At 44.9% G+C, this 22776-nt stretch overlaps 1 protein-coding gene across 1 annotated transcript in view; it reads right to left on the reverse strand.

Annotated features, from left to right (window-relative positions):
• The window catches only part of fat2 (FAT atypical cadherin 2), a gene marked incomplete at its 5' end in the record, with an annotated part of 200893 nt that overhangs the window by 41900 nt on the left and 136217 nt on the right, over nt 1–22776 (reverse strand). The window contains 5 exons of the mRNA XM_083652048.1: nt 10609–10763; nt 15966–16166; nt 16737–17119; nt 17610–17857; nt 22258–22455. Coding sequence (XP_083508174.1) covers nt 10609–10763; nt 15966–16166; nt 16737–17119; nt 17610–17857; nt 22258–22455 — 1185 coding nt within the window. The remainder of the gene's footprint in view (nt 1–10608; nt 10764–15965; nt 16167–16736; nt 17120–17609; nt 17858–22257; nt 22456–22776) is intronic.

Below are 22776 nucleotides of genomic sequence, written 5' to 3' on the forward strand. Positions count from 1 at the left end.
CGCACACACACACACACACACACACAAACCCCCTTGCACACACGTGCACACACACACACACAAACCCCCTTGCGCACACAGACACACACACACACACACAGACACACACAGACACACACACACACACACACACACGCACACACACACACACACACACACACACACACACACACACACACGTCACACTGAGAGCAGGGAATGCATTGCACTTCTGTTAAAAGCTCCGCTCACAAGCAACTAGTAATGAGTGTGCTGGACGTGCGTTTCTGCCAACCACGGATACGGTGAATCTCAACATTTGTGAACCAGAAATATATCAACATTTTTAGATACGTACCAGCGTTATAGGCTTGTCAAGTCAATTTTATTTGTATAACTCTAATTCACAAGCATGTCTCAGAGGGCTTTACAGAGAGTCTAAGGCTAAGCACTATCAATACACAGGATAGGATGATCTTATATTACAGAGACAGAGGGAGGAAATGGAAATCCAGACCTTGTAGAAAAGTGTCGATTTTTGGGGTTAGGGTTGAAAGTAATGTCAATTAATTTCTGAGGCACACAATTACTCACATAAGACCCTAAATTTAATAGTTAGAAGGTTTTTGTGGATTTTGGTTTCCAGGGACTTTAAAGTCGAGCTGAACTCATAAATGACTTTTCTTTTCTTTTAGTTGAAATACCTGGGTATGCACTGCACCTATTTAATAATGTATGCAAACAAAATCACAAAAATCAAATTTCTTTAGTTTTTCACACTTTTTCACATCAAAAGTTAATTTTTCAAGATTTCATTGATAACAGTAATGTACAGTTTGCTGACGTCACCCAGTACTATCAGATTTCTACCCCATTTCAACCAATCATATCACGACATGCAGCTGTCAATCAAATCTTAATTTCAGGATAATTTTCTCTTCCAAATGAAGTAGAAAATGGCGCCTATGTGCCTGTCATCTGGCAGAATTCCTATCCCATAAACTAACTACTAACTTGGCCAATTGTTAGAAACATGAACACAAAACAAAAACTATAATCTCTAAGAATGCAAAAAAATGTAACTGGCTCGTTAAAACGCGCATTCCAGGGATATCGTATTTACAGAAATAGCGTAAAAGGCCCGCGCTTGAGAGCGTGGTTGTCAGGGGTCTGCCCTCGGAGATTCCAGGCGGGCGGGCAGCACCCATTCATCGGATTGTCCGCTCCCTCCGCACGAAGCAGCTGGATCCCACTCGCGTAGCACGACAACACGCTGAATCCCACTCGATTTGGGAGTGGAACACGCCATGATTGACCAATGCCAATGCCAGTTGACAGAATTGTCAAATCAAATCATCGACATGATACTATGACCCGCCTCTCAATTTGTCATCTCAGACAAATTATGTTTTCAGTCTGAAACGGACTGCGACGCACGTGACGATACGGGTTCAGTTCGACTTTAACCCGACCTAACTAGCAAACAAGGAATCTAGCTAATCTACAGCCTAGTCTGCCCTGTTCTAACCTATAGTCTAATCTAAAGAGTTCGCATTTCCCCCTGCGATGAGGCCAATCCAGTCTTGATGCTAAAGCTATCCAGTAAGCTATCTAGCCTAGCAGGCTACACAAGGACACATGTAATCTGAGGACAACAGCATGGAAGTGTACCTGGACTGCAAGGATTCACGCGGACGGCAGCAGAAACAGGAAGTACGTCGGCAGCAGAAACAGGAAGTATGTCTCCCCAATGCGAGACTCGCTGCTGGATTTAAAAGGCAATATAGCGGTGTGAAATGACGGGTGCGCGGCGGGCACGGATCTATAAATAGCAGGATATAATTTGCCGGGTTGGATGGCGGGCGGATTGTTTATGAATACACGCGGATTAGGACGGCATAAAAGCTCATCCACGCATCTCTACTCTAATCTAATGTCATCTTAGCCTGAACAATATGACTTCTATAGCGGGCCTGTGAATAACCACAGTCGGCTATTGAAACAGCACGCTGAGAAGAAAGGGCATTGTAGCCAGCGTGGATAGAGGGCGTACGCACTTGCCTTCCACACGGGAGACCGGAGTTCAAGTCCCAGCATTTCCAGTCTACACGACCGTACGCCACATTTGACGTCTCTGTTATTTAACCCTAGCCCAAACCATAACCCTAACCGAGTTGTTTTATTTGCGTTTTCCAATTAACTGACGCTTTTCAAATTCACCGACGCCACGTTGGAAAACAGACTCGTTGAAATGCTGATGTGAGAGATATCGCGTATGGTTTTCAGAAACGTAAAAATGCCAACATTGATTCCGTCGACCGGGTTTGACCAAAGTGCCCTTGAACAACACACTGAGCCCCCCGCCTGCTAACTCACTCTTCGCATGGAAGCCTGGACTGAAGGGAAAGTGGATGCATGAGCTCGGGGAGCCTGTGGAGCGCCGGGCGAGGCGAGGCGAGTGATGGGGAGTGTCAGGTTGATGCGTGTATCTGCATGGCCGTTATCCATCACATCTGGAAAGCGCTCAGGCGTGACAATCTGAGATCCCGGCTGTCACTCCTCATAAAAGATTTCCCGTTTCCTTTTACCGACAAGTCACCTTTTTTCCTCCTCCTGCACGGCTTGCCTTCCTGTTCAAACAGCCCCAATTTCCATTTCAAAGGTGATGACTTAGACTGGGCTGTGTGCACACATAAAAAGGAATTAGAGGCGGCAAATGGGTCTGAACTTAAAATCTGTGTACGCTTTCCGAGACATGCCTCTTCACTGAGAATATTGATGAGGTTCGGCGGTTTCTCAGAAGCCGCGGAGATGCCCGACAGCCAGCGTCTCCAGGGGGGAGGAAGGGGGGGGGGAATAAGTGTCTTGTATCTCCAGGACGTTTCTCTGAAGTCATCGGCAAAAACACAGGCGAGGGACTTCTCAGATGACCAGGTTTAAGAATTCCGTTTGAAGCCATTTTTCCCTCACAATGAAACGGGCGTTCCCGCACGTGCCGAGCCCGAGATCCAAAACCCAAGAGGTAAGAACCTTGGGAAGAAGTGAATGCTGCTTTTGATGTTTCCCGGGAATCAAATTGATTAAATATTCCAATATTCCGCCCGGGTGCACACAGATGTCACGCAAATGAGTAGAACCCACAGGGGGGAGGTGTTGCGCCTCATTTCAAGTCCACATCGGGCCTTCTTTTTTTTTGTTATCGGTTTAGAGAATTATTCATGTCTCTCAAAGAATACAAGGATTCATTATTCTGTTTCAACTTGCCCCCGTTAATACGCTAGAGAAGACCTAGCACTGTAGCACCAAGACGATCCAGTCTCCCCCTTGGAGACGTCTGACTAAGGTAGTCAGAAGTGTCAATAGTATTGGTACGTATCAATATGAAAAAATCTGAAATGGATACAATAGTCATTTGCAACAGGTATCGATAGTAGCCTATCGATACGTATCAATACAAAAAAAAATTAACGGATACAGCACATTTGCAACAGGTACCGATAGCATCGAAACATATTATCGATACTAAAAAATGTTAACGGATATAATACTAATTTGCAACAGGTATCGATAGTATATGTATCGATACAAATACTTTTTTTAATGGACACAATACTCATTTGCAACAGGTACCAGCAGTGCTTTCAGATAACATTTCAAAAAAGTTGAATCCGCACAGCAGTAACTTTTTGGAAACGATCTGAGTGGTACAATTTCCCCTGACTCTTCATGCACTGTATTTTAAGGCTGAGTTGAGAACGATATTTCTGTTGACCAACAGTCTTTCGTCTTCATGAAAAATCAAGCATACCCCTTTTGTTTCCATCCCTATAGCTGTTGCTTCAACAAGCTAAAAGTGTTCAGATAGGCTGACTACTAGAGCAGGGGTAATCTGCTGTGTTGTGATAGGCTGATGACTAGAGCAGGGGTGATCTGCTGTGTTGTGATAGGCTGATGACTAGAGCAGGGGTAATCTGCTGTGTTGTGATAGGCTGATGACTAGAGCAGGGGTAATCTGCTGTGTTGTGATAGGCTGATGACTAGAGCAGGGGTAATCTGCTGTGTTCTGATAGGCTGATGACTAGAGCAGGGGTAATCTGCTGTGTTCTGATAGGCTGATGACTAGAGCAGGGGTAATCTGCTGTGTTGTGATAGGCTGATGACTAGAGCAGGGGTAATCTGCTGTGTAAATGCAACGTTTTGAATGAGTTTTATCGGCCCTAGATTATGGAGAAGCGCACGTCTGTCCGTTGAGCTGTGTTCGTTTATTTCCATGCCTCTTGACTCCCCCAGTGGTATTGGAAATGGTATAGAGTATCGGTATCTTCCTGAGTATCGATATCGATAACGTTTGAAATTCTGGTATTGTGACAACCCAGCTGTTCCACTCGAGTTTGATGGAAAGGGCGACACATGGCTCGGTGCGTGGTGCGTTCAGCAGCACTGATGAGCCGATTACACTGCAAAAAGGAGTGACTAATATAACAGACTTGACACGTGGCTCGGTGCGTGGGGTGCGTTCAGCAGCACTGATGAGCTGATTACACTGCACAAAGGAGTGACTAATATAACAGACTTGTATCATAATCCGTCCTGGAATGTGAACTTGTTGTGGGGAGACTGGCACCGTGTCTCATATGCAGTCAGGTATTTAGCATACGTAAACACACGATACGATCCGGCACACGGAGATAAAGGACGAGAGCGTGGTGCTGTTTCAGGGGATGATCTCCAGGACTTGGCAGCGGAGAGCCATTGCGGTTTTGGCCGACACCAGACTCCTGCTGAGAGCTTATCTCTGCTACTCTCACGCCGCCTCTCCTGGACGTGTGGAGGATGTGGGAAGACTCGCGACACAGCTGGTATTTTCACAGAGTCTCACACCTGCCAATATTAGGCTGTGGAAAAGAAGGATTTTTCCTGTGGTATCGGCATGCACACCCCCCCCCCCCCCCCCCAGTGTGCTTTGTGTTGTCGTTGTTGTTGTTGCATGTTTTCAGCGGGGGGGTTCCTGTCTGGAGGAAAGCCCAGGTGAGCACGGGGAGAACATCTATCTGGAGGAAACCCAGGTGAGCACGGGGAGAACATGCAAACTCTGACACAGAAAGGCCCTTTTTGATGACCCCATCATGGCTGTTAGGCACTGAGGACGTGGGAATGGGGACACACCCTCAGCGCCCACAGCGGTCCCAGACGGGAATCGAACCCAGGACCTTTCTTGCTGTGAGGTGACAGCGCTACCACTGCTCCACCGTGCACCGTTCTGCACAAATGTGCTGCTTTTGGCTGCTCTACAGTATCTAGCTTTTGCTGTGTGCTACTCTATTGAAGAATGCTACCTTATCTGTAAATGGGAGACTCTTGGGGTAGCCATAGAACCAATTCTCATTCAGATATATCGAGGTGAGAGGTCAACTCCTTTGAAAAAGAAAAATGTCCCTTGCCCAAATTTTGCCCAAATGTGCATTATTATTATTATAATATAATATTATATTATATTATTATAATATATTATTATTATTATGCCCCCTTTCTGATGAAATGGTTGGTACCAATGGATGCCTTCGGTGGTATGCAACCTTGCCCTACTCAGGAGGCCAGGGCCACGGGAAGTACGGGTGCTGCAGGTGCTGCAGCACCCCCTAGCTTCCTCTCAGCACCCCCTGCTTAAATTGACATCCAGCGGCCCTGCAGGAGCCACACTGACAACAACAAAAAGGTTTGCAAGAGCCACAATAAAAAAACAAGTCCCTTTCCTCACATTATTTTATTCGATTTTTATTTATTTATGGATTTTAAGAAGGACTTAACACGTTCACTGCCATTGACGAGATATCTCGGCTTACGAAATCCAACGGTTGACTGCCAATGACGAGATATCTCGGCTTAAAAAAAAAAAAAAAAAATTTGACGGTGGGACGTGGATCAACGCTCCCCACGTCTCCTATAAAAATATTGGAGCCACCGAACGTGTACAACCCATTCCACCGACCCACTAAGTGGCGACAGTGCTCTCCAAACTAGAGGAAGGCAAGCAAAAAGCAGTGTGAGGAAGCCATTCTCATGAAAATGGATTGGCGAAAACGCTTTCGCTTTCGCGTTTGGGAGCTGGCGGGGGGGGATTGCAAATTTGCATAATAGATTATGGGTGCAAGACACTTTGAAACACGCAGCATAAATAAGACCAGAATCGCAAAAGCTTCATCAAAGCTCTCAACCGAAACCGCAAGAAACGAGCGAGCCCATATCCAGACTTGCCGAGCGGCCGCCAGCAGACAGGAGCAGCAGCAAAGCAGTGAGCCTGGTGACGCGAGGTTACAGCAGCAGCAGCAACGAGCTTGTGACACGCCCGCTGCAGCCAAGAAGAACACACACGGAGGGAGGAGTTTGAAGGAGAGGGGTGTTTCCTGCTGTTATGGAGGAAATTACTGTTCAAAACTATTGTTTAGATGTCTGACGTCTTACTGATGCCAAAAATGAATGGTTAACACATTGAATGCCAGCCATGTTTTCATTCCTGTAGGTAAGTTGTGCCAGGGGTGTTTTTGACGATTCTGGCTCATTTTAGAAGAGCCGAGGATTCTTTTCTGTTAAGAATTCATGAACACCAATCATCTAAAAATAACTAATAGAATGTGTGCTTTCTCTGTCTAAAAGAGTTAGTTTGCAGAGTTAGTAGTTATGTAGATATTAGCCGTTGAGTACAGCATGGTTTCAGCGTCTGGAAATTTATTCAGAGATAAATGGCTTTTTGTGAAACAGTCACTTTAACCATTCATTTTTGGCATCAGTAAGACCGTCAGACATTCTAAACAATAGTTTTGAACAGTAATTTCCTCCATAACAACAGGAAACACCCCTCTCATTCAAACTCCTCCCTCCGTGTGTCTTCTCCTCCTTCCTCCTGGCTTCAGCGGGCGTGTCAGAAGCGCGTTGTGCTGCCTGCCTGTCTGTCTGCGTGCCTGCCTGCCTGTCTGCCTGTCGGGCAAGACGAGTCTGAAACGGATTACTGTAAAATCGCGTCGCCATTTCCTTGAATGGCTTTCTCCCGCGGTGTGTGTGTGTGTGTGTGTGTGTGTGTGTGTGTGTGTGTGTGTGTGTGTGTGTGTGTGTGTGTGTGTGTGTGTGTGTGTGTGTGTGTGTGTGTTCGCGCGTTGCTGCGCGGCTCTGGGGGGAAGGGATCTCTGTCCGTTCTGTGTGTGTGTGTCCGGGCTTTTCCGCGGGAGGCGGCTGGTTTTGTGGCTTTTGGGTCCCGTGGCTGTGACTTCTCTCGGTCTCTGTCGCCACTTAGTGGTCGGTAAAATAGATTACACGCATGCTCTTGCTCCAAATAGTTATCTGGAAGATGTAAAAGGGGTTGATTGATGTCCCACCGTCAAAAAAACATGTAAGACGAGTTATTTCGGCTCTGGCACTCAAGCGCTGGATTATGTAAGACGAATTATTTCGGCTATGGCACTTAAGGTGTTAAAGTGATTGTTCTATCGAATTTCACAAAAAGCCGTTTATCTCAGAATAAATTTTCAGACGCTGAAACCATGCTGTATTCAACTGCTAATGCTTACATAACTACTAACTCTACAAACTAACTCTTTTAGACAGAGAAAGCACACATTCTATTAGTTCTTTTGAGATATTGTGTGTTCACAAAATCCTAACAGAAACGAATCCTCGGCTCTTGAAAGATGAGCCAGAATCCTCAAAAAAAAACCTTGGCAGAAGCTAACTACAGTATTGAAAAACGGCTGGCAGTGAATGTGTTAAAATAGCCACAACTACCCATAAAGTGCATGAGCATGTGGCTCTAGTCTAGATAGAGCCTTGGGTTGAGTATCACTGCTTAGGTCATCTAGGTTCCTATACCAGAAACTTCACTCTGGCATTAAAGCTAAGCCCGATAGAGCCATTTTGATTTGTATCACTATGCCATTGTGAGATGACCTGTATCAAGAGAAATTACCAATCAGTAGCCCAGCAGGAGGAAGGGCTAAAACTAAGGAGACTCGTGCAAAAATCAGGAGTGTTGGGAGGTATGGACACTTAAATACCAGCGCCATCATAACATAAAAACGTTAAGATATAGGAGGTATGGACACTTAAATACCAGCGCCATCATAACATCAAAACGTTAAGATAGGCTTCAAGCCATGAATGATATATCTCATTCCTCTTGTATTTGTCATTTTTGGTGAAGTCCGCCTGAGGATAATCTAAACAAGACGTCCTGCTGATTTATTGGAGAGTATCAAGGTGTCAACAGGTGACGTGTGATGCAGACAGCGCTGACGGTATCAAGGTGTCAACAGGTGACGTGTGAGGGTATTGACCCAGATACACAGCACAGCTTCCTGTTATTCAGGCAGCGTGTTTGCAGTAAACACACAGCAGAGTGAACACACAGTTGAATCCACACAGCTTAGTGGAGACTGAGCTCGTGTGCCAGAGACCATCCACCAGTCCACCACTGCTGGCATCAAACAGCTGCATGACATGTCGACAGACGACGTAATCAGCTGATGAGAACTAGCCGCTTTACAGAAGCTCACACAACAATTACAAATAAAGCCAGGCTTGAATGTGTGAACTTCTCCCAACTGCTGTTACACGTTAAGAATCAATATCAACTTCAAATTGTATTCTTCCACAAAACATATGAATTCAAGCATTTTCAATGACCCATGTCTATTTAGGGTATGTCTAACCCTATCCCCCCCGCCCCACACACACACACACACACACACACACACACACACACACACACACACACACACACACACACACACACACACACACACACAAACACACACACACACACACACATCGGGGGAGAATCTCTCTCAAATTCACAAAGTGTCACTGATTTCAAGGGACCCTGTACTTAATGTTGTGGGATTAAAACCTTCACTCGTCTGTGTAGACGAGATCGGTGCTCTCCTACGGCGAGTCTCTGATGTTATCGTATTCGTTCCAATGTAAAGTAAATCAGTGTCAAACAACATGACATTAACGCTGTCTACACCTACAGCAACACACAGCGAGCAACATGACATTAACGCTGTCTACACCTACAGCAACACACAGCAACATGACATTAACGCTGTCTACACCTACAGCAACACACAACGAGCAACATGACATTAACGCTGTCTACACCTACAGCAACACACAACGAGCAACATGACATTAACGCTGTCTACACCTACAGCAACACACAGCAACATGACATTAACGCTGTCTACACCTACAGCAACACACAGCGAGCAACATGACATTAACGCTGTCTACACCTACAGCAACACACAACGAGCAACATGACATTAACGCTGTCTACACCTACAGCAACACACAACAACATGACATTAACGCTGTCTACACCTACAGCAACACACAGCGAGCAACATGACATTAACGCTGTCTACACCTACAGCAACACACAGCAACATGACATTAACGCTGTCTACACCTACAGCAACACACAGCAACATGACATTAACGCTGTCTACACCTACAGCAACACACAGCGAGCAACATGACATTAACGCTGTCTACACCTACAGCAACACACAACGAGCAACATGACATTAACGCTGTCTACACCTACAGCAACACACAGCAACATGACATTAACGCTGTCTACACCTACAGCAACACACAGCGAGCAACATGACATTAACGCTGTCTACACCTACAGCAACACACAGCGAGCAATTCAGTTAACTACCCGCCTACGGGTAAACACAGGAAACTGTCATGTGAAGGAATGAAGAGTGTTTTGTCTTTGCTCCTTTAAATGGAATGTAAGAACTGATGATCAGGCAAGAATTCACAAATAGGAAATATGAATTAGGAAAGCCTAGGGGAGCGGGCTAGCTCCCTCTCCCCTCTCTCGCTCCCTTTAGCTACTGTACGTTTGTGATAATTCAATAACAGACACAATTTTCTAAAGGCAAGTGATCATCCAAAACCAGATAGATCATCATCCTATATTGTAGGGTATTGCATTTAAAATGTGCATCAGTGCAGAAGGATTCATCAACAACAACAACATTGAAGAAGACCCGCGTAAGTTCATAATTTCATATATTTGTGTTTCTGTGGGGATATCATGGAGAAATGAACATCTATAATGTGTTTCTGTTATCCTGTGAAATGCTCGCCGTGGCACAGCTGTTACTTCCTGACTGGTTACCTTCACCCCACACCAGTAACTTTGTTTGACACGACTCAGCCCGGTAGTGAGTCGCGGGAGCCTCGGCTACTTGCAGCTACCGGGCCGAAATGGGCCAGTATAGCCTCGGCTCAAATCGCCGGCTAAGTTTAGGCAAGTAAAACATCTTCGTTGGGTTTAGGCAAGTAAAACAACAGTTGCGTTTACTTGGTTGGGGGTTAGGCCGGGTTATGGTTTGGGTCAGCATTCAAATCAGTTCTCTCATGAAAGAAAGTTAGAATTCGGGACTGCTACAGGTCCCCCGTTTTGGGCGTGGTTCCTGAATGGTGACGTGCTCTGCAGTGTCTCTATAGTCAGTTCAGGTGATCAGTATGGTCGGCTAACAGAGACTGTATAGTATCTGTGTATAATGGAGACTACACCACTGCTACTTTGTGTTGCTAGGTAAAGCAGCGGAGACGCACCTGTAAGGTTCCCCAGTCGCTGCCGTTGGCTGCCATGATGAGACCTTGCTGCTGGGACGTCTTGAAGCTCAGCGACAGTCTGAAGTCCTGGCTGTCCTCGTCCATCTGGTGGAGGAACTTCAGGTAGCCATTAGCACTGAACCTCACCGCTGACTCTGGAGCACAGAAAACACAGAGAGAGGTGTCATGAGAGGACATATCACTCTGTCCCCACACTACAGAAAACACAGAGATGTCATGAGAGGAGGTATCACTCTGTCCCCACACTACAGAAAACACAGAGAGAGATGTCATGAGAGGAGGTATCACTCTGTCCCCACACTACAGAAAACACAGAAAAATATGTCACGAGAGGAGGTATCACTCTGTCCCCACACTACAGAAAACACAGAAAGAGATGTCATGAGAGGAGGTATCACTGTATCCCCACACCGGTCTAGAAAACACAGAGAGAGATGTCATGAGAGGAGGTATCACTCTGTCCCCACACTACAGAAAACACAGAAAGAGATGTCATGAGAGGAGGTATCACTGTGTCCCCACACTGGTCTAGAAAACACAGAGAGAGATGTCATGAGAGGAGATAATAATATCACTATGTCCCCACACTACAGAAAGCACATAGAGAGATGCCATTAGAGGTATCACTCTGTCCCCACACTGATCCCATACAACAGAGAAGTGCTCTGGGAAAGAGATAGAGCTGCAACGATTAGTCGAGGAAATAATCGACGGATTAATCGATAATTGAGATAATTGTTAGTTGCAGCCCTGAGATTCAACAATACACTACAGTCTGATATATATATATAGATATATATATATATATATATATATATCTATATATATATATATCTATATATATATATATCTATATATATCTATATATCTATATATATATATATATATATATATAGATATATATCTATAGATATATATATACAGTAGATATAGATATATATATAGATATATATATAGATATATACACTACAGTCTGATATATAGAGATGTTCCCATTCCATTTTGTCCTTCAATGCCAATTCCCATATCTGAACTAACAGCTGCACGTTTAACCCTGGATGGATGTGACAACGATTGAAACAACTTTGTTCAGGCTCATAAATGACGTTTGGCACCTAAAACACATTTTGATTTAATTGGTTTTTAAAGGACAGAAGATGACTCACGTCCCAACTGGGTCCTCTACATTTTAGAGATATCGAACGATGAACTTCAGCTCACCTTTTTCCACGGTTGATTTATAACGCTTTGAAAATCAACTCTTCTAATACTAAAGACCTCCCTTTGAAGCATAAACTCTCGAGACTAATTTGAAGCTTTTTAATCTGTCCACATCCCAACTCAGGGCCAAGCGGGAGAAAAAGCCTTTACTAATATATATCTGTCCTCAAGGCAACACTATTATTCCACCTCCAATCTGACAGCTGAGTCTGCAGATGAAACACGCTGTCCATTGAATGTAATGTGAGTCCAGATCTGAAAGACGTGCCAGGCAAAGGTAACCTTGCGTGTTCTGTTTGATCTTTTTAACTGGGGAAAAAAGTGAATTAATCAACTATAATGCTCTGACAAAAGGTTACGAAGCACAAGTTCAACAAAAGTGATGTGATTCTTTATGTGCTTTAGTTACACTTGTACTGCCAGGCTAACAGGCACTGTTGACAGTATTATTTTGATTACTAAGTAAGTTAAGTGAATGAATGAATAAATGGACGGAAGGACGGTGTTTCTATTAGCAAAAGTGAGAATTTCAGAGTACAGGAAAACCATCGTCTGCTTTCTTTCCCGGTTCTAAAATAAAGCTACTGTATAGCGATGGCCGTGGTAAAGTCGGGTATCAACGTGTTCTCCAAAACAACTTTCCTCTCGGTTGGTGAAAAATAACTTGTGTTACTTCAGTAACTTTAGTTGTGAGCTTCCGGTTCCAGCTGCCACCCAGGGATCTGTGTTTTACTCCTCAAAACTCTACATTAAGCTGATAACGTACTACAGTACTTCCCCTGAAATCCATACAACCAGACAATCATCTGGTCTAACTGTCCCCGGTGATATTTAGGATGAGAGCAAAGATGGGTGACAGACAGCATGTTAGTGAATGGGGTTATCACATTATGGTGTTTGGGTGGCAGCCTACACCAGAGGTTCTCAAGCTGCGGTCCGGGACCCCTTCAGAGAGTCCCCAATAAACTATTATTGGGGTAGGAAAAAAGCTAATTACGAGATCTATTATCATAACCTTTTTCAGAATTTTCTCTCTTTTTTCCTTGTGAAATATTGAGTCGTTTTCGGTTTCTAGGCCTCCCCTGATAAGGAATCAAAGGAAACCTCATCATTCTTTGGTTGTAATCGGGGTCTTGAGTAGATTTCACTTTGTTTTAAGGGGTCTTGAGCCAAAAAGCTTGAGAGAAGCAGGCTTGTGGCTGGAAGGTCACTGGTTTGAATCCCAGACTGGCTGGGTGGAGAAGGGAGTAAAACACAGTCTTCCCTCCATAAACATGTAACTGACGTAGTCGCCCTTGAGCAATGTACTGAGTGACCGCCCTAATGCTGGAGTGGAACTACGGTTAGTGGCCAACAGTAGAAGACTGTGGTTGTACTGGGCAGCTCCCAGTGTGACTGTGTGGTTGTACTGGGCAGCTCCCAGTGTGACTGTGTGGAAGCTGGATGGATGTGAAGCAATGTGTTGCTGAAATGACTGAGAGTGGAACAGTCCCACGATGGTGAATTTTGCCGGGACGCGAACTCCTGTCTCCCACGCGGAAGTCTACAGTTTAACTCCCTGTGGCACACTTTGGCCTAGAACAGAGCGAGCGAACATCAGTGTGTGGACTGTGACTTTCCTCCATCGCCTCCCTCTGTCACATACACACCGTCATACTGCCTTTAAGATGTGTGTATGTTTTCCATGCTTCTTCCGCTTCCCCCAAATCTGGCACAACACGTTCTCATCACTCAACCTCAGAGTCTCTTATCGTGAGAAGTATCTGATATAGTCATAATCATAATAGTCATAATACAGCAGCGATAACGCGTTGAGGAGATGTTCCCGAAGGGAAGAGGACTCCAAACAAGCTGATAATGAGCGCATAATCCTGGAGGGCCCCTAGCTGTCTGGATGCTCTCCTCACACGACCAATCTTCACAGGAATGCCAGATGACTGAGGACACTGCAGAGAGAGAGAGAGGAGGCAGCAAGGTGACGCCGCCTACGCACTGCACTTCAGATGCACCTATGCACTGCACTTCAGACGCGCTTGGAGATGGCGGGCGGTAATCCAGGCTAACTCAGGACACCTGCGGGCATGTGAGTATAGCACTTTATTCAAACACTGGATCCTCTCCTCCTTTAGTTCGGTTAATTGAGGACGATGATTTGAATTTACGTGAGTCGAGAATAAGGACACTGAAACGGCTGGAAATCTCAGTCCTTGAATAAGATTATACATATATATATATATATATATATATATATACGGTATATATATATATACACTGTATATATATATATATATATATATATATATATATATATATATATATATATATATATATATATATATATATATACTGTATATATATATATATATATATATATATATATACTGTATATATATACATTAGCAGAGCATGTCAACTTGGGCATAAGGGCATATCTCATCACTCCGCTATACAGGGATTGAAAAAGTATTTTTGTCTAGGAGAGGAGGAGATCTACTGTAGAACAGAACCTGTTACGAAGAGAAGCATACTGGATGTATGAACTAAATACACGTTCTCCTAATGGTTTAAATATTGATTATGACCTTAGGCCGTTTCTTTGAATTATTATTGAATTGCTGTGTAAATTGAGACAATTAGACCAACTTTGTTGCCTAAATACAGTAGATGCCTTGTTTGGCATCACATAAAAAAAATATTAATGATTATGTATTGTAATTGTAAAATGTTTTTTCCTAAAACAGATCATTGGATTGTTTGTTGGAAATGAAAATCTGTACCTAATTGTATTTGTATATGTTTTAACCCTTTTTTTGTAATTGTCTCACCTGCAACTGATTTGAGAAGGTGTGCCCTATAAAAAGGGTCACACCTCCTGATGTTGTACTGCACCCTGACGAAGGCACTTTCGCCGAAACATGTTGGTGTCATTTATTAAAACACAGCAGAGGAGATTTTTGAGTGTGCGACTTCCTTTCTTTATGTTACTTTGAATTTTCATTCGTCTGCACCTCTTCAAACTTTTTGGGTGTGCTCCACTCTATATACTTTGAACTTGGGCATGAGGGAAATTAATAATCCATCCACATACAAAAACAGTTCCGCAAATACCCACAAGCAGATTGCCAACATTTTCTCCCCCCTCACTCATCAGAGGTATTTGCATACATATCACATTTTTTGAGACAAAATGTGATGAGCAACAACAGAAGAAATCAATCCACAAGCTATTAGGCTGTGAAAAATGCTACCTTATATCTGGGGAGACTTGTGGGTACCCATTGAACCAATTTCCATTCAGATAAATTGAGCTGAGAGGTCAAGGGACCCCTTTGAAATCGTTTTCCCTCACCCAAATATAACCTACGTTTGGAGCGGCCCACAGTTTGGGACTCACTGCACTAGACTCTCTTTAGGCTGACTATCCAAATAAAGTGTTGCAAAACTATCTTTTCCACTGTGGTTCAGACCGAGGAAAACCAAATGCAGGTTTGAGCGTCCTCGGCCAGTCAAGGACAGAGTGCATTTGAGTGAATGATTTTCGCCAACTTTTCCAACTCCCAGAGTGCACCACTGTCCTTGATTGAGTACACCCCAGAGGGCACTCGGTCAAGGACAGAGTGCACCCTGGGAGTTGAGAAAGTTGGCTAAAGTCATTCAGAGGGAGCGCTTGTTTTGTTCTAGAATTCAAGACTGCAGCTATGTCCTGGGTCTATGTGAGCGTGGCAGGTTGGATTCTGACGGGCTGTGAAGCAAGGTTATTATAGTTCATCAAAACTCAACTTAAGAGTGACTGGGGAGAACAACATGTTTTCTTAGATAATCAATCACTCACGCACGTGACTGTCACACTTTCGAGTGAAACAAGGATGCACAGATGGCGGGAGACACACATGCAGAGAGCAGAACGTAGCCTATTTACTAACGTTAAGTAAAAAAAAGAAATAAAAGATCTTCAATTTCTATTCTTGCACAAAATATATAAATTCAAGCACTTTCAATGACCCATATCTATTCATGTATATTTTCTAAAGCTTTCCAGGTCTGGATTCCCCCCCCTCAAATTCACAAACTTTCATTAATTTCAACGACCCGTGGGAATCCTGACACACACGTACCGTTGCAGGGGCAGACGCTCTCCCAGGCGTGGCGTGGCGTGATGAAAGCAGCCCTGGCCGTGGCGTAGTGACCCAGCCTGCCCCCTGCCAGCCGCACGGCGTTACTGCAGCCTCGTGGGGGGCAGCCCGCGCCCACACAGCCGTTGTGCCTAACCTCCACCACGTTCAGCCCCAGAGAGTCCTCAAGGTCCACGATAATACCTGCCACACGCACACACACATGCACGCACGCACGCACACGCACACACACACAGCATGTCAACATGTCAATACGACACACATGATTTCCTTTCGACTCTTCTTTGTGCCAATTCGCTCTGTCAAGCTGTCCCGGTCGTTGCCTACCACCACAAGGGTCTCAGGTTCCAGCCCCCGTGTTGCCTCCGGCTTGGTCGGGCGTCCAGACAGGCACAATTGGCCGTCTCTGCGGTATGGGAAGCCAGATTCAGGGTATGCGTCGCACTAGAACCTCCTCTCGTCAGCCTGTTCGGGAGGAGGGGAACTGGGAGGAATTAGTGTGATCCTCCCACGGCCTACATCCTGAAGGGTGAAACCCCTCGCTGTCAGGTGAAAAGAAGCGGCTGGCGGACTGCACATGTATCGGAGGAAGCATGTGCTCGTCTACGACTCTCCCCAGATCGGCAGAGGGGGTGGAGCAACGGCCGGTACAGCAGGGGGAATTGGCCAATTACAATTGGAGCAAAACTGGGAGAAAAAATGTGTGGAAAAGAAAAAGTAAAGAGGAAGGGAAGACAGAGGAAGATGGGTCACCTGGAAGTCGGCTGGTGGGCAGAGAGCGGGCCGGCCCGCCGTCGGGCCTCCAGACCAACAGGACGTCCAGCTCGCGGCCCCCGCCGGGCAGCTGCTGCAGGCTGGCCAGGGTCAGCTCCTGCTTGGGTACGCCCAGCGCCAGGCCCAGGCCGCGCTGGAGCCCTCTCCAGTGATCGCCCAGGAACTCCTCGGGCGAGTCGATCCCCAGCAGGGTCAGCGTCACGCCCGTGTCCAGCGCCCGCTGCTCCGCCGCCCACACGTGAACTTTGACCCCTGCCCAGACGGCGAACGTCCCGTCGCTCACGCTCACGTTCAGCGAGTACGAGCCTGCCTCCAGAGCCTCGTCCGCCCACAGCTTGCCGTCAGCCGGGTCCACGGAGAACCTGCACGCCGCAAGGTTATTATAGTTAACTGAATAATATCAATTAAAAACTCAAACTACTGTGGTGTGCAAAAAACATTTTGTATTTAACTGGAAAAAAAAACGGAATGAAAACTAACTCAAATTATATTTTGTACTTATAAAACTAACGAAATTAAAATAAAAAAATACAGAAAATGTCTTTAGTTTTAGTCTTTGACGATTTGGTCAGATTTGTCAACACAAGAAGCACGAGGAGGAATTTAGCACATAGGTTTCCTGAGACTGGGATGTCTACATGACTGAGTCAACTGCCTTCACAAAGTGTTGTGTTTGTATTGTAATAGCTATTCTGAACTTCTTAAATCTGCCCCTGACAACACACTTTTTAAAGAATGAAAACTAAACTGAAATGAGCAAACCCACCGTGGAAACTAACCCAAACTAGACTGAACTGAAAACAAAATAAAAATAAAAACTAATGAAAAAGACAAAACCGTTATAACTCTGACCTGTGCCCGTCTGGGTGTTGGGAGACCAGGCTATAGCTCAGGACGTCGTGGGGGTCCTGGTCAGAGGCGTGTAGCTTGCCGATGAGGCGGCTGGGGAACGAGATAGGCTGGTGGCTGGCAAACGGGCCGCTGGCCGTGGTGATGAACACCTCCAGAGGCACCACAGAGGGCGGGAAACGGCTCTGCTCCGTCACGTTGATGTTGACCACACAGATGGAGGAGAGCGGGGGGTGGCCGCTGTCTGTCACCTGGTTGGAGCATGGAGAGCAGTTAGCACGTTAGCTAGAGTTACACCGTACTGAACTGATTGGAGCATGGAGAGCAGTTAGCACGTTAGCTAGGGTTACACCATACTGAACTGATTGGAGCATGGAGAGCAGTTAGCACGTTAGCTAGGGTTACACCGTACTGAACTGATTGGAGCATGGAGAGCAGTTAGCACGTTAGCTAGGGTTACACCGTACTGAACTGATTGGAGCATGGAGAGCAGTTAGCACGTTAGCTAGGGTTACACCGTACTGAACTGATTGGAGCATGGAGAGCAGTTAGCACGTTAGCTAGGGTTACACCGTACTGAACTGATTGGAGCATGGAGAGCAGTTAGCACGTTAGCTAGGGTTACACCGTACTGAACTGATTGGAGCATGGAGAGCAGTTAGCACATTAGCTAGGGTTACACCGTACTGAACTGATTGGAACAAGGAGAGCAGTTAGCACGTTAGCTAGCGTTACACGGTACTGAACTGATTGGAGCGTGGAGAGCAGTTAGCACATTAGCTAGGGTTACACCGTACTGAACTGATTGGAGCATGAAGAGCAGTTAGCACATTAGCTAGCGTTACACGGTACTCAACTGATTGGAGCATGGAGAGCAGTTAGCACATTAGCTAGGGTTACACCGTACTGAACTGATTGGAGCATGAAGAGCAGTTAGCATGTTAGCTAGGGTTACACCGTACTGAATTGATTGGAGCATGGAGAGCAGTTAGCACATTAGCTAGGGTTACACCATACTGAACTGATTGGAGCATGAAGAGCAGTTAGCACGTTAGCTAGGGTTACACCGTACTGAACTGATTGGAGCATGAAGAGCAGTTAGCACATTAGCTAGGGTTACACCGTACTGAACTGATTGGAGCATGAATTAGCACATTAGCTAGGGTTAGCCTACACCGTACTGAACTGATTGGAGCATGAAGAGCAGTTAGCACATTAGCTAGGGTTACGCCGTACTGAACTGATTGGAGCATGGGGAGCAGTTAGCACGTTAGCTAGGGTTACACTGTACTGAACTGATTGGAGCCAGCGGCTTCCCTCTGATGACGCGGAAGTGAATTGAAAAGCTGTAGTTCCTCGAATGGCCACTAGGTGTCGGGGGCAGTAGGCATTCCCCCCATGTTAAAATGCCCGACTTTGTAACAGGATTAAACATCTTTCCAGTCAGGGGCAAAACACGGTTTTGGTTTTTATAGCTAATTTCACCTTTTCATAACAATATATATAATAAACAATATATATATATATATATATATATATATATATATATATATATATATATACATACATACATACATACATACATACATACATCTATATATATATATATATATATATATATATATAGATATATAGATATATATATATATATATATATATATATATATATATATATATATATATATATTTATTTATAAAACGGCTCTCTCAGATCAAGCAATCTGATTGGTTCACAGCCATTGTATAAATCCAGTAACCCACTCCAATAACCCATGGCCATGGGTTATTGAGTTGCCATGGCAACTCTCTTACTAAAAGGCTTTGGTTACCTCAAATGACAATGTAGAAAAAACAAATGGCGGAGACAGCTGTCAGATCCTTGTGAATCGATCTTCGCTTATAACTTTACTAATACTTCGCAGAAAATTATGTTTTGTACAAGAATAGACGCGGGCTAATGTCTTCTTTGCAAAAAAAAGGCTGTTAACCTCGCATTTAACCCCGCATTTAACCCTGTAACGTTAGTTGGTGTCGGGCTTTGCAGAAAGCACTCAGCTTCTCAGCAAGCGCTGAGAATGCAGCGCTGCGCTCGAGCTGTGTGTCGGGCTTTCCAGAAAGCTCTCAGCTTCTCAGCAAGCGCCAGGATTGGCCAATGTCAACTTCAGTCTCCAGAATGATCCAATCAAATCACCCGCACATTCTTGCGGTCCCGCCTTACAGTAGTGTTTCAACTGACTCTATCAGAATACCATGCCAGTCGGACTTATAGTATTATTATTATTATTATATTATCATACTTGGAAACCGTTTTATAAAAGCAAGCTGCGTGGTGTTGTGGCATATATCCCGCTGCTCAGCAGTTATCCCACTCGGCCTGCGGCCTCGTGGGATAACAGCTGATCTGCGGGATATATTTGCCACAACACACTGGCTCTCATGCTATATTGCTTAAATATATATATATATACCGGTATATACATACATACATATACATATATATACATATACTGTATATGTATCAGTATCATATATATATCAGCCTTCAAAACCCACATCGCTCAAACCCTATAGGGATTTCAGATGGACTAAAAACATCCTCACTTCTTTATCTTGAACAGCCTCAGCTAAAAGGTCACAGCTGGCAGCTTGTGACCTTTTGTATTCCGAGAGGAATGAGAAAACAGGGAAAACTTCACTAAGACTACTTACTTATTCCAGTTGGACTGTCATTTTTCATAATATCTGCAGTTATTAACTTTGAAGGTTATTATTAGTTTCACAGCAGTGGAGAGCCTGGCCTGTCCTATATCTTAGTAATAACAAATCACTTTCCAGAACAACAACTCAACTTTTTGCCTAAAGGTCGAAAGCTAAAGGTGGCTCTTTATCCCATAATGACTTTCACTTTTTTTGTCTTTAGTTTGATCCTATAATGGAATGGAATACACACTTTTATTAGATAAACACTTTAATTAGATTGGGTGTCACATTTTTCAAATTCAGCGATCTCCTCTTTATTTATTCACGTTGCCTCACTTTTTTCTAATTACATACGTATATATTTTATTCTATTTTATTATGTACTTCTTGTTGTTATTAGCACTATTTTGAAATCTCTGTCTGCACATTGAGTTTCCCTGTGTATGAAATCAAATGTGACAACTCGTTGTTTTTTTATGTTCTGTTTGTTATGATCTTTTCTACTACATCATTCCAAACATTGTTTACCGATGGGTTCCCAGATTGTTGTTTAGGCAACACACTCTTTGTATTATAACATGACACAAGTCATTTAAAAGTGACCTTAGTATTGTTGTCGAGTCATGTGTGGAAAACCCAAAGATACTTGATACACTATATCAAGATGAAGCATGACACGCTGAGCCAATGGTATGAGATGGTAACTCTTCCGGTCTACTAAATGGGCGTGGTCCCCGGTCTCCCCCTGTCTGAGATGGTTTACCCCTCACCCGCCCCCATCCCCACCTTTTCCTATTCACCCGTAGTGTCAAAAGGGACATGCCAAGTTGTTCGCAAGGGTCCTATTCATAGCTTTCAAGGGGCGTTACGTGCTGCCGGGAAACCCACCTGGCGGTCAAAAAAAAACTTGCCAGCCGTGTCGACTAGTTTCTCACGCTGTGTTTGTTCAGCCAAAGTGCCGGCTAGCCTACCTGTTGTGCTATCGGTTGCACTAAACCGACGAGGAGACACGCCTGGCTTGTGCTTTCACAGAATCCCGTCGGAGAAAGAAAGGAGGAGGTTGTGGATTTGTGCGAGTGGTTCAGTCGCTGGGCAGGGGAAATGCAAATAGCTTTTTTTTCTACCATCAAAGTACACACGTCTTTGCTCTTTGCGGCCAACATTTCATCAAAGGTAAACTCAAGTAACGTTAACGGGGTATTAATCATTATTGTAACGTTACTTGAGCTTACCTTTGATGAAATGTTGGCCGCAATTGTAGGCTATTCACTCTAAAATGGGCTCCCTCATGACTGTGAGAAAAGGATCATGTTGCTCCCTCACTCATGTGGCGATGCTCAAACCCGTTAATTTTGCACTCATTTCGCCGGTCACTTGGTCAGTTTGTGGAGGCTTCTTCCCTATACAAACCATAGCAAACATTAGCCAATCATAGCCTCGGAATTGACTGCACGAGCTCGCGGCGGGCTCCGCGGAGTTACATTTTTTGAGAGGAGCGCGGAGCTCCGTGCAGTCCCTCCGCAGAGCCTGTGTGGAGCGCCGCGATCGCCGCACAGAGCCTCCGCTCCGCGAAAACCGGACACTCCACAGTTAGTATAAATTAGCTTTTAGACTATAACAGTTGAGATATTCTCTCCTAAATGAAGTGCATACATTTCCCCTGATTTCTCTGTCTGAACGATGGCAATTTATTATAAGAATGTTCATTAGATATTGCTTGTGAAAAATGGGTTCAATATTTCCTTCAGTGAATATGGGGTGAAAGAATCTGCCATAATGTCCGCTCACATTCACTTCTGCCATTGACTCCAACTGACTCAAGACATGGCACCTAGTCTCCTAAAGGGGAGTGGCACTGGCAAAACCCACGTGACGCAGACACAGGAATTGACTCCCAGTTGGACTATCTCCTTTGCCTAAATGGTCTCTGGATAACACGCTAGCCGCTCACCTGTATCTTGAGCAGGTGCGTGGGTTTGATCCTCTTCCTGAGCGGGGCGGCGAGCGACAGCAGTCCCCCCTGGTCCACGTGGAAGCGCCGGTCCTCGTTGCCGCTGACGATGTGGAAGGAGAACGGCGGGCCGTTCCTGGGCGTGTCGCGGTCCGTTACCACGAGCTGCAGCACGCCGACGCCCACAGACTCCCCCTCCTGCAACACACACAAGCCTTTGATTTAGTCTATTAAATGAACTGGTTTATCAGGTCATCTCACATTGAGACTGAGATCAGACTCACAGGTACTACTGATAGTATTAGTACAGGTACTACTGATAGTACTCTACTCTCAGCCTCTGGATTGCCTTTGCCACGGGAGGGTCTGGTGAGACGAAGGAGGAGCACGGCCGGGAGTAACCCACAGAGCCTAGATCCTCCATGCACCGAAGGGCCAATACTGCGGCGTAGCACTAGCTCTATTGCAGCGGATTGGGTTCTCTTTTACCCCTCCCGCGGGCAACGTTGCAGACAGAGT

The sequence above is a fragment of the Poromitra crassiceps genome (assembly GCF_964638095.1).
Source record: "Poromitra crassiceps genome assembly, chromosome: 15".
Classification (NCBI taxonomy): domain Eukaryota; kingdom Metazoa; phylum Chordata; class Actinopteri; order Beryciformes; family Melamphaidae; genus Poromitra; species Poromitra crassiceps.